This window comes from Aulostomus chinensis, chromosome 4 (assembly GCF_037954235.1).
Source record: "Aulostomus chinensis isolate RoL2024-O1b breed Wild chromosome 4, RoL_Achi_v1.0, whole genome shotgun sequence".
Taxonomy (NCBI): Eukaryota; Metazoa; Chordata; class Actinopteri; order Syngnathiformes; family Aulostomidae; genus Aulostomus; species Aulostomus chinensis.
The window spans coordinates 3,496,926-3,509,717 of record NC_141323.1 but is presented as its reverse complement, the minus strand read 5'-3'; the positions used below and the strand labels follow the sequence as shown (position 1 = coordinate 3,509,717).

At 42.9% G+C, this 12,792-nt stretch overlaps 1 protein-coding gene across 2 annotated transcripts in view; it reads left to right on the top strand.

Moving 5' to 3' along the window:
* The first annotated feature begins 3,131 nt into the window (after positions 1-3,131).
* rerg (RAS-like, estrogen-regulated, growth inhibitor) overlaps positions 3,132-12,792 on the top strand; it is a 43,570-nt gene continuing 33,909 nt past the window's right edge. For both annotated transcript variants that reach the window (XM_086201092.1, XM_086201090.1), the window contains exons 1-2: positions 3,132-3,427; positions 12,591-12,744. In XM_086201092.1, the coding sequence (XP_086057218.1) occupies positions 12,684-12,744 (61 nt within the window). In that variant the 5' untranslated portion in view covers positions 3,132-3,427; positions 12,591-12,683. The remainder of the gene's footprint in view (positions 3,428-12,590; positions 12,745-12,792) is intronic.

The window sequence follows — 12,792 nt, the reverse complement described above, 5'->3', positions numbered from 1 at the left end:
TGATTACCTTATGTGTCTCACTTGGGTGATTGCACCACCTGTGTCTTGTTTTCCCTCATGTATTTAACCTCTGTGTTTCCCGTGTTCAGTGTTGGTCCATTGCATTTTGTTGCATGTTATATGTGTGTCTTAGCTATAGTGCACGTGTATGTGGTGAGTGTATGTCACAACTGAGTTTCACAAGTCCACAGTTGTCAGTCTCCAGTCGCCAGCCTCCAGTCTCATGTCGTCAAGCCTCCTCGCATCAATAAACCTCTTTTGCGCACCGTCCCTCTGTCTGCTCTTGGGTCAACTTCCCTCCTCCCTTCTACATGCAACATTTATAATGCAATTTTATGAAACTAGTTGTGCTAAAGGAGCTAATAAAGGAAGTGTTGAAGCTCCTTTCATGTGTGTTTCAGGGAGTTTGAAGGACTCTTAAAATGGCAGCCACGGAGTTCCTCCTGGGTCAGGTCAGTTTCCTCACACAGGGATTCAGATGTCATCCCTGATATCAAGTGTTCATGTCATAACTTATCGTTGTCAAATAAGCGTTGAATGTAAACTCATAATTCAGAATTTCACCATTAAACGTGACATTGATGTGAGAATACTCTTAAATATGGAAATCTCTTCAGGGATTGGTCGTCACCTCTGACATCATCCCAAATCCTGTTTGTGAATCCTCTTGAAGACTGACACTTGAGATGTAGTCCTGCGCTGTGGTGTCTCTCAGAGAGCTGAAGGCCTCATCTCAGCTGAAAAACAAGAAGAGGTAGTGAACCAGTCTGCAGACTTTTGTCAGAGTTGTCCACATGCATCTGTCCTGGAGCAGCTCTTCATTCTCTCAGCACTCTGTCTCCACCTACTGGCAAGAAATGATAACTCCAGTTCCACAAAAACTCAACTTGAAAAGCGGTCATCTTTGCTCCAAATAACAACACCTGCGTCATATTGTTAACATTTTCAACTCCACACTGCACTTTGCTGAAACTGTGACCGAGATGCCTGGGAGTCGGGTTGTAATAATCAAACGGACCGAGGGCTTCTGTGGTTCAGTTGTTAACAGGCTGGACTTCCACCTGCCATCAATAGTTCAAATCAAGTGGGCCTCAAGTGCAGAGGGGAACAGAAAAGAGAAATAGATTCATCAAATTAAATAAAAAGTGCCAAAAAACAAAAGACGGAAAACTTTGGATTTTTTGATTTCTAAGTACGATTGTGCATTATTACCTCTGCATATCCTTGTTTCTAATAGTATCAGAGTTGAGTATGTATAAAACGAAAGAACCTGTGGAAAGGTAGAACATATGAAATAGAACACACCTCATTTAATCAAGACACGTGAGCCTGACACTGGTGACAGGTTCTGTGTTTTATGCTCTGTGTTTGCTCTCTGAACTCTCAGGGTTCAATTGTCAGTGGAGCCTTATGTTTCACGTGTTGTGGAATTGTAATGTGCAGCGGCTCCAAATGGTGAATAAATATCCATCCATCCATCCATTGTCGTCTTCCGCTAATTCCTTACTAGTAAGGGTCGCGGGGGGGCTGGAGCCTATCCAAGCATCTACAGGCGAGAGGCGGGGTTCACCCTGGACAGGTCGCCAGTCCATCGTAGGGCCAACACACAGAGACGAACAACCATTCACACTCACATTCATACCTACGGTCAATTTAGAGAATCAATCAGCCTCGTCCCCAAATTGCATGTCTTTGGATGGTGGGAGGAAGCCTGAGTACCAGAGAGAACCCAGAGTACCAGAGAACATGGAGACTCCACACGGAAAGATCCCGCGCCCGAGCCGGGACTTGAAACCCGGAACCTTCTTGCTGTGAGGCCACAGTGCTGACCACTGCACCACTGTGCAGCCTTGAATAAATATCAGTAAATTAAAGTGAGGGGCAGTCGAGCCCCTGTTGGAGGAAGAGGAGGAAGACCAATGAGAGGTAGAGGAGGGGTCCATCAGTAGAACGTCTGGATCGACACGATCATCAACACAAAACTGTGGCTTCAACTTCTGTTTTTTTTTTTCTTGGATAGAAGGGAGGTGTGGTCTAATGAGATTCCTGCACTTGTTATAGTTGACCAGAAGTAGGCACTATGTTCTCAAAGTTTCCTATTCTTCCACGACTAGTATTCTATTTTTGTTCTCTAAAATGGGCTCCATATTTACTTATATAAAAATACAAATAAATAACAATATAATAACATTATAATTTTGAAATATAATCACAACAAATGTTACCTCATGACTCAGCAGGTCCTGCACCACACACCTTCAATGAATTTACACCCAACAATTCAAAGTAATTGTCCATTCCTTCTGGAGTGAAACAGAGGGATGAATTCAGGAAAGATTCCAATCCAGTAGTTTTTTGAAAATCTGCCCCCTACTGGCTTTTCAGTGCCATTATTTCAACTGGAGTGTCAGGATATTTGCTCAATGTTACCGTGATATGCAGCACTTCCTGTTTCGATTGCAACTGTCTTTCTCTACTATTTCAACCATTATAGGGAACTTTTATGCAGGAGGGTCCACAGATACGACATGCAAAGTTTGATCCAGATGGGACACAGGCCAGGAGGAGAGGGGAGAGCCTTCAGATCCACTGGGAAATAGTGAAGTGACCCAACACAGCAGATACACGAGTCATCAGAAGGGTGTTAATATTCGGAAATACTGCAGAATGCACATTTTAGTTGAATTCAAACTGCCTCCTGTCAAGCAAAACTGAGTTTCTAATAAATTTCTGTATTAAAGATGAGTTTATGTAGCACAGTGGTACAGTGGTTAGCGCGGTCGCCTCACAGTTAGAAGGTTGTGGGATTGAAACAGGTTCATGTTTCGCCTTCGTGTGTTGCTTCTCTTTGTCATTAGGACTCATATGGTGAACAAAATAAAATGTAATAAGAACAACATCTTGAACTCTAGCAGAGCTGTAGGCTATTAATAGTTAGACCCTAATTAGAATCTAATTACCTGTAACTGTTTTTTCCCTTTTACTCTTTGATGTAGACTATGCACTAAGAAAATTAGAGTACCTTCAACTACTTCTACTACTACAACTACTACTGCGGTTTCGCTTCCTCCCACTGGAGGTCACTGTTGTCCACCAGTTCCGCGATGCAGCGGCACGCAGTGGCCCGGTCAGTGGCAGCAGAATGTTGGAAACTCCGCTTCGTATATTACCGCTGACCCTCCGCCTCAGGGATTCATTCATAGCCGTCAGAGCTGCTGCTCGGCCGGGACTCATTCACCCACTCGTCCATCTCCCCAGCTGTCTGTCCGTCTCCCCTCCGTCCAGCGGTGCGCTGCGTCCGCAGTCACATCTGGAAGGTCAGACGCATCAATTCCGTTGAGCGGAGCGAACCAACTTTTATTTCATTCCTCGCTACCGGATCATCTTTTCATCAGCTGGAGGTTATCGCCGCTGTCAGCGGTCACTGGTGAGTGTTTTCATCTCAATTCCCCGGCATCACTGAGGTGCGGAGAGCGTGGACCCTCCAGGAGTTCGGATATTCTCTCTAAAATTCAGCGAAGGTCATGATGTTTCCTCTGTGACTGGCATAGGTAACAACAGCAGGTTTTCAATATTTAGGGACCCCAGCGTGAGATGTAGTCTTTTACATTCCATTACGTCTTCTCAACAATCCAGTTTTGTATTTTTATATTTTAATTGTACCATGTATAAGTTTCATTCCCTCCAGACATTTGAGGTATCGACTGTCAACTGTTAGTGGGACCTTGATGAATATGCAGCCTCCTGCTCTGCCTGGAGGACATCATTGTCATTCACCAGCTGGCCTGATTGTTGCATAATAGGGCACATCTCAATGGAGTCTGGGGTCACCCAGCACATCTCACACACGTGCTTGCCAAAAACTGCATCTATAGGGGGCTCTCAGGGGTCTTGCCAGCAAACATGTAGCTCTGTTTGCTGTCACATGTTGTTACACTGACTTCATCATCTCCAGGAGGAAATGAGGGCCAGATAAGAGCAGTCCCTGCTTCATGAGAGCGTCTCAGTGGTGAGGGGCAGCCAGAGCTGCTGTTATTACGCAGCGTTATAGAACATTTATCTCACTGATCCAGTTACTTTGCAGACATTTTACAATATAAATACAAGGTCAGTAGAAAATGGCAACTGTTCACACGCTTACTGATACTTTCAAGTTCTTGACTTTTTTTCTTCTTTTTTTTTTTACACTAGTAGGACGCCGGTGCAGTGCCTTGAGTACTGGGTCACCTAACTGTTCGTTCGTGTTTTCACCGCTTTTAGGATGACGCAGAAACTGCTTTGCCCAATTTCACCAAACTGGGTGGAGGGGTGTGGCATGGACCGATGGAGAACCCTTCAAATTTTGGGGCTGATCTGTTCAATATAGTGAAAAGTGGCTTCCTTTTAAAAAAAAAAAATTGAGTTTGGCTGAAGTCACCTTGGCAGAAGTATGTGCTCTCTGAATACAGGGTTGGGACCTCATGGTACGTTATGATACCATATATATTGCAATATTCCATATAAATTAAAGCAAATTTTCAAAATACCACCGGAACTACAACTTACCGTGCATCACTTGAGTCGAAACAATTTTTATTTAACTGTCATTCAAATATATTGACACATTTGCGCGGTTGCACACTTTTACTGACACACCGATGTTATTCTCCCAGAATATATTCTGATATGACGTGATACAGACACAGAGTTCATTTCAGTCTGAACCACCGCTGATTTACTCAGAGCTCCTCTTATAAGGACTTCCACTGTTTGCTTTCCTACGGTAGAAGAAGAAGGAGAAGAAGAAAAGCCATAATCTCCTCAGACAGGAGCGCTTGTGATGAAAATATTTGATGAAAAAGTGTAACAGCATGAGGGCTGTCTGAGAACAGTGGATGAAAACATGGCAGCTACAAAAGGAGCCTGAAGGGAGAGAACAGTCAACAACCTGTTGAATCATACTCGCAGACATCAAGAGTGGAATTCACTTTGCTGTGAAAACTCTCTTGAGTGAAGCTGACATTGTTGGATTTTCTCCAACCCTGGTTTTGCTGGTTTCCCTGTAGATGCAGTGCACCGGTTGGCTATATGTACTTTGATGACAGGCCTGTGGTTTGCTGTCTTTCTATAGCCTTTGGCACCACAGGTCTCCTCCCAAGGTTTGGACGACAGAGGTCTGTAATCTCCTCGACCACAGCACCACCACCCAGATTTCTCTGGGTTAAAAAAAAAAGACACAAAGAGGCAACTAGACACATCGCATAGAAAAATTATACACATGCTACACATGCTCAGTTTGACAGCTCCCTTACGGCACAGGTGTGTGGAAACGTCGGCGATATGGATGTGAATTTCCAGGTGAAAGGTTGTTTTTTGTTTTCTTTTTAGTGACTGCAGACAAAAGTCTTCGTCACAGGAACAATACTCAGACATTTATGTAATGATGAGTCAAATCTGAGACACACCATGTTTCTGATTTAAAAGTCTCTCAAAGTCCTTCTCTTTTTCCCCAACCACTGTTTTAGTCTGACATACTGAGCATGCTCGAAGGGCAGACTTTCACTTCCTGTTAGCCCCCAGCTAGTTTGAACGTGGATAAATAATTTAGTCGTTCAGCTTTTCTAGAACTTCCAAATGTTATCATGTTAAATGAATCAAATTCTGCTCGTTAAACAAGTCCTCCATCAAAGGTGAAAAAACAATTAAAAGGAAAATTGATTCACCATTTTACAGCTGAAACAGTAATGCCGGAGAAGGCCGCGGTGACGTTAGCACGTATCAGCAGTTTGCAGTAAGTCTCACCAGAAAGCTGCGATAAAAGTGGTGCAACTTTTGAAATTTTTAGTTTGTCCTTGGTAAATTTTTAATCTTGGCTTTCTCTGCCCCTTTAGCTCGAGTGCAGGCATCCATGTGTTGAAATGATACAGCACAGATCAACATGAGTATCATAGCGGCTAAAACAGCTACATTAGCATGAATATGCAACTTGGAAAACTGACTCCTTTTTCCTTTCAGTTTTTTTGTTTGTTTGTCAACTTAGCCCTGCTTTCGTAAAAACAAGGGAAAAAACAGGGAAATGTACGTAGCCACCATGGTCGCCTGGTATACACGGATAGGCTAGCTGCTACTTAGCATGCATTGTTAGCCTAACTATGCTACGGTGTCTGTAGCCCGAAGAGTGAATAAAATTAATATGCAGTGTTAATTTGATCACTTTTTAAACGTTGGTCCCCCAAGCCACCAAGACTCTAAATGTGGGAGCTAAATCCCATTTCTGGTGGCCCAAATTTCAGGTAAATATTTAAGAGGTTTATCATCTTCTCCAGCAGACCACTCTCCATTGTTATTCCAGTCATGAGTCTATTTGGTGATTTATGGTGTACTGTTTTATTTTTTGTGTGTGTGTGTGTTTCCTGTGAATTTGAGGTGCTCTATGACAGCAGTGTTGCCACGTTTTCTGTCGAATTACCTGAGGAAAAAAAAAAAGCATAAAACAAAAACGGGAGACCAATGCTTGCTGGCAAGACACAAGCTTCATCCAAAAACTGCATCACTTCTTGGTGAGCCACATGGTTTCCGCTCCAAGCTAATTCAGCTAGATTGTGGACATCTGCAAAACTGTCAAAAACGTCTGATTAGAAACTCTCAAACACGGCCTCCAGTGGAATCCAAGTCTTCCTCAGCCAGCAGATTCACGGCATAACGCACAAACTCAAACCTAACAATTACACTTCCTGTTTGGCACCACCATGTAAGTGAAGTTCACCTGAATGCAGCAGCTGGTTGTTCATAGTTGCATATAACTGTAAGTGTTATAGTTTGTTGTTTCGTTTTCCTTTAAACCTCATATATCTTTAATAAGGAAAACAACGTGCTCTGGAGGTTTTGGTAGTTATTTTTTTCCCGTCTCCCTTCTTTAATTGTAATATAACAGAGCAGGGAGTTCCCCTGATCCCTGTCTTTGTGCTCTGGCATGTTTTTACTGGGTGCACAGAAATGAAGCTGATAATGATCATCTGTCTTGACTTTGCAGAGGTGCAAACTAGCATGCTGGTATTTTTTGAGACATCGAACAGCTCTGTAAAATGCCGGCGAGCCTTATTGTTTGTCTTGGATCTCTCTTACAGGCTTTCAGCAGTCAGAGCGTGAACGCTGTAGCAGCACTGAAACTGTGTGTGTGTGTGTGTGTGTGTGTGTGTGTGTGTGTGTGTCTGTAGGTGGAGTGGGTGTAGACCACTCCATAAATGGCAAAACACAAGAATGACCATGTCAGCAGGGAGACACTCGTGCATGTGTGTCTGTGTGCGCACGCGTGTGCGTGTGGCTCTCTTCTCTTTCTCACTGGTGTTTCCCTGCTGCGTGGGAGATGGAGGGAATACTGCAGTCAGTGTGTGTGTGTGTGTGTGTGTGTGTGTGTGTATTGCTGTTGCAAGACATAAAACAGAAGCAAGTGTGAAGACTTCTGAAATATACATTAATGAAATCACAGGTCTGCCGTTGTGGTACAGATCCACGGAGCTGTGTGTGTGTGCTGCCATCGATCCTCCCCTTTAAATGATGCAGCACAAAGAGAACAACTAATTTCTGACATTTATTGACTTTACTATAGTTTCTACATTTTTTTGACAAGATCTCCTAAATAAGATGCGATAGGAAGAAAACTAGGAGTAAATGCCATTTTCATGCAGCCTCTTTGACATGTTGCTGCAGGATGAACAGTATCATAGGTTCCATCCATCCATCCATTTTCTTCCACATATAAGGGTTGCAGTGGGGTGGGGCCTATCCTAGCAGCCTTTGGGCGAGAGGCGGGGTTCACCCTGGATGGGTCGCCAGCGTATTATTACTTTTAAAGGAATACTTCCAGTACATCTGTTTGTACACTTCTATGAAGTATACTGTGTACACTCTGTCCTTTTGTCCATAATGTGGGAATTTACTGCTATCTTAAATTCCACACAGCTGATTTTGATTTCTGGCAGTTTTCTCATTTAAAAAAGTGGTAAAATGATACTTGAAAACAAAGGCATGGGTGCAAAAGCTAGACATGTATATCTAAATATTTATACGGCGGAGTTATGGATCGATCAGACCTGGATACAAGTATCCAAAAAGAAGCCCAATGTGAGATAAGACTCGATTCTTTTCCATACAGCTTGACAGTCGTTATTTGATTTGTTTGGCCCAGTAACATTTTGAAATTCTAAACGAGCCATGAGGGTAATCTTTTTATCAAGTTAGGTTAAACCTGAAGACTGTCTACCATGTGTGCGCTTGTGTTTCCTTCGGAAGCCAAACTTTTTTAGCTTCCTGTTCCACTCAGCCGCTTTCCTAGGCAGGACTGAGGCTCCTCACCTCTTCTCTGGAGCTTCCTCATCAACAGTTGGCAGCTCCCGATCGGCCATGTAGCCAAGATGGCAACCGCAGAGAGTGAGTGGTGTCCAGACACTGAATTTATTATGTCGAGAGTAGCAAGTACTAATTTATGTTATATCAATTTCCATTACTGAGAGCACATCTGGGTGAGATAATAAAGTTTAATTCAGAGAAACAGAGAGAATTACAACTCCAACGGGCTCATGCCCACAAAACAATCACAATAATAGTGAACTGAAGCAGAAGTCTGTTTGTTTTTGAAGAGAAAAGAGGGACCAAACCCCAGGTTCTGGTCCATAGGTGAACGGTGCGCAACCCTAGCAAGGGTGACTGCACCCACAATATCAAACTGGCAAGCAGGGACGTATGTGCCTCTGAAACCTTTGCTCCTGCACCACTGTTACCTGCACAATTTGGACTGGTTTCACAATAATGATGAGAAATATCCATAACCAGCTCAGGGATGTCATGTTGACCCCTGCTCAGAGACACTGAGATTGACGATCCACCTCCACTTGAGCCACACTAAGTGGTACGCAGTCACACCATATATGGGCGCGTGTGTGCAATCTACTAGGGAGGGTTTTTCTTCACCGTGTCACCCAACAGAGAGATGAGCGTCACAACACCCACGATAGAGCTGACAGACGTTTTCACAAACACTGCTAATGCACTTCAGCCCGGGAGACATTGGTTCTCCAGAAAGGCCAACGTTCCATCACCCTCGATCGTTATTTGATGTTTCATTGTGTTGCATACTGAGTTGAATTCAGCCGGACTAACAGCTGTGGAAACACTCTGACCTTCACTCTTTGATGGCTTGTGCATTGAATGCATCCTGACAATAAAAATCCTTGCAACAATAAACACAGTGGTAACAGTCGAAATAACATAACCTTGAAAACAAGTAGCTTACTAGTAGTTTTCACTTTGTACAGCTGGGTAGTTTCACTTTCAGGAAAGTTCTCTACTTCATCACCCTATCAACATCTGCTCTCTTTGACGTACACTAGGGTGATCAAGAAAGGTTAGTTAATTCTAGTTGTCCATGTCAGTGCTGAATGAGCATTACTTAAGCATAATTAACCATTAATTAATCCTCTTTGTGACCTTTATTGTGAAGTAAACTTATAGTAACACTTGGCCCTTATACCACCAAGCACCCCCAACCTCAGCTTCTCCCTCCATCTTTGCTTTAACCACTAGGCGTTAACAGGAACAACATTAGTAAATAATTACTAGCCCTATTAGTTAACGATTAACAAAGCTTTAACTAACAGTTAACTAAGCATGGATAGCAATTAACCATGCTTAGTTCAACATTAACTAACCATTAATGCTTAACCAAGTCTTCATTAAATCTTAAGGCTAGCACATAGGTAAACTAAGGGTAAGTTAGTTGAACATTATCTAACAGTTTAACTAAGCTTAGCTAAATATGAACTGACCGCTAAAGCTTAGTTAAGCCTTTATCATTAGTAAACAGTTAGCTTATGCATCCAGTAATCCTTTACAAATGATGCTCATACTAACTTTACTGGTTACAGCACCGATTGATGGGTGGGGTTAGATTTAGGCTGAGCTACATGAGATACATGTTCCTCACAAAGAGCCCTAATGAATGCTTAATTATTTTTACGTAATGCTCATCCAACACTAACTAAGCATCAACTAGTTAAGCATTAACTCACCTCTCCATCTCCTTTACCTGCTGTATCTGACTTGATCAATATTGTGTCTTTTGTCATTGTTGCTGGGCTGTACTGCTGCTCTCCCCGTCTGTGGCGGACTCATATCACCAAATTTAACTTACTGCAATGGCAATTAAGTTTGGACTAAAGTGGTCCAGGCTGAATTATTATGCTGTCATGGACCCATATCAGACACACCTCCCCACATTAGCACTCTCAGTGGTTAATTGTTATAGTTTGATAGTTGTTGCCACATAATTGCAGCCGTTCCTCCCCGGCGACACAGCACAGAAGGTCTCTGGTGTGCTTCTGTCTCTTATTTTAAAATCAATCAGCTGCAGCAACTCTGGAGCTGCTGAAATGTGTTGCTGGTGTCAGACTGAGAGAGGTGGTGGTGGGGCTGAAGGATCTGGATGGGCGATGCGTTTGCTGTCTTCCAGAACTCAACCACTGGAACAGCCTTGCACCGAAAATAAATGCTGCATTCCAAAATGTAACTCAATTTTCAGCTTGTAGCACCACCCATTACAAGTGGAAGAATTTTGGAGTCACAGTTTTGCAACTCATGTCAAAAACAACATGCAGTTTGTATCAGAATACGTGTGTGTATGTGTATTTGTGTGTGTATATATATATATATATATATACATATATATACTGTATGTATGTATATATGTTAACAGCCAGCTGTGTAAATGCACAGTCGACTGCTAACAACAAATGTGACTTCACCAGCTTTCCAAAATACCCCCAAACTCTTATTTACCTATAAACACATCAATATGAAGTCAGGAAACAGTGAAATAACTCTTAACAGCCTTTTTTTTTTATTTCATTCATAAATGCATCGGAGAAAAGACGAGAAACCTTAACTGTCAAGTCCCTTTTGTCGTGTAAGTTCTTAACCAGACAGGCGGGAAACATCAACAGAGAGTTTGAGTTCCGCCCTCAGTCCTTCCCAAGCTTGAGTCAGATTTGTGTGGGTTTATGTAAACAGACGTGTCAGTGGACTATTCATTTTGCAGTAAGGGCAAAAACTCTCATAATGGAGGAATACTAACACAATGTTAGTGCCTGATTGTTGGATCAGTGTCCTGTGAAAAGGAGAGTTGTCAGACGTTAGTTTAGGAGACCTCAGCCAGTTTTTTTCTCATCAAACATACCCATACTTGGCTGGTCGACTGGCCTGAAGTCCTTTTTTATTTCCTTTTTCTAAAAAACATTTTTCACTGCTCCTATGCTCCTTCTCCCTCCCACTCTCTTTATCTTTTTGGCGCATCCCTCACATACCTGCATGAAAGCCCTCAGGTTGGAGGGTAAACTCCCCCTTCAGTGGATGAGCAGTCTGGGGTGTGAAGGTCGTCGCTGTCCTCTAATTAAATCACGGCTGCCAGCACACGACAGCAGGAACTCTGATTCCTTCGAGTACGCTCAGCATTTCAGGTCTCAGCATCACTGTACACGGGCCAGCAACACGCACCTCCACGCCCACACACAAATACTCATACCAAAATATGCTGCGCACAATTATGAGTCACATCTGGGACTGAAATCAGCACAAAGAATATTAGTGAATTTGTCTTTCTGATATCAAATGAAAGAGATGTAACAGCTGTTGTCTAGAAACCATTTATTGTATGATAATTTATCATATCATAATATGAACTACCTCCTCCAGGAAGCTCGGTGGTAGTGGTCAGAAGGGTTATGTGAAGCTATGGGGATGATTTTCAATTCTCAGACATGCTGGAGGGAAGTCATGTGAGCCAAGGAAGAACAGGTGAGATGTTTGTCACCAGATGGCGCTATGATTAACCTGACCAAACGGAAATTACTTTTTTTTTTTTTTTTTACACTGCGATGTCCTCTTCCAAGTGGGTTCTCTAGTGCCATCTAGTGGATGCAGGAAGATCTCATTTGCTGGACTGGAAACTTTAATCTGCTCCTTCATGCAAAAACCAAACATTATAACGTTCTGCTTCACTCTCACTCCACGAAACGTCCAGACACTCCTACATACTCTCACACACTCACCAAAGCTGCCTCATCGATTACTCACTCACCGCTGATATGTAATCGTGAATCTGTTAATTAGAGATGAAATTCTACACTGATTATGTTTCCAAAAGCATAACAAAGAGAGACCTGCCAAGTTGCTGATTGTGAAGGAATCTGCCAAACATTCAGTGAAAACACAATGAAAGCAGAATTTTGTAATCTAATATTCCCTCATCCTTTCCTCTCCATGTAGCGCATTGTACATGACAGCATTTAGTTACGGTTAATAACTTGGAACACAAAACAGAGCCACTAAAACATTCCAGCAAACTGATAACCTTTCTCTAACTTTCAAGAGCCTGAAGCCTTCTCCGCATCCACCGTTCTTTACTCCTCTAATTCTCCTCTTGAGAGCCTGAGTGCCACCAATTGTTTAATCCGACCATTCAAGCTGCAGCAGATGGAAACCAGCAGAAATTCACACTTTCATTAAATGTGTTACAATTTGTGGAACTAAAAATAACTTGTGCCTTCTTCATTCCTCAGACGCTGCTTCCTCCTGTGCGGACGAGAGGATGGATGGGTAACCTCGGAGCTCACTGATTGGCCCGCTGAGCTACGCAGGCAGCAGCTGCTATCATGGCTAAAAGCCCGGAGGTGAAGCTGGCCATTTTTGGAAGAGCAGGAGTGGGCAAATCAGGTAGGACAAGCCTGCAGGTTCTCCGTCTGAGCTCTTATCATGGAAACA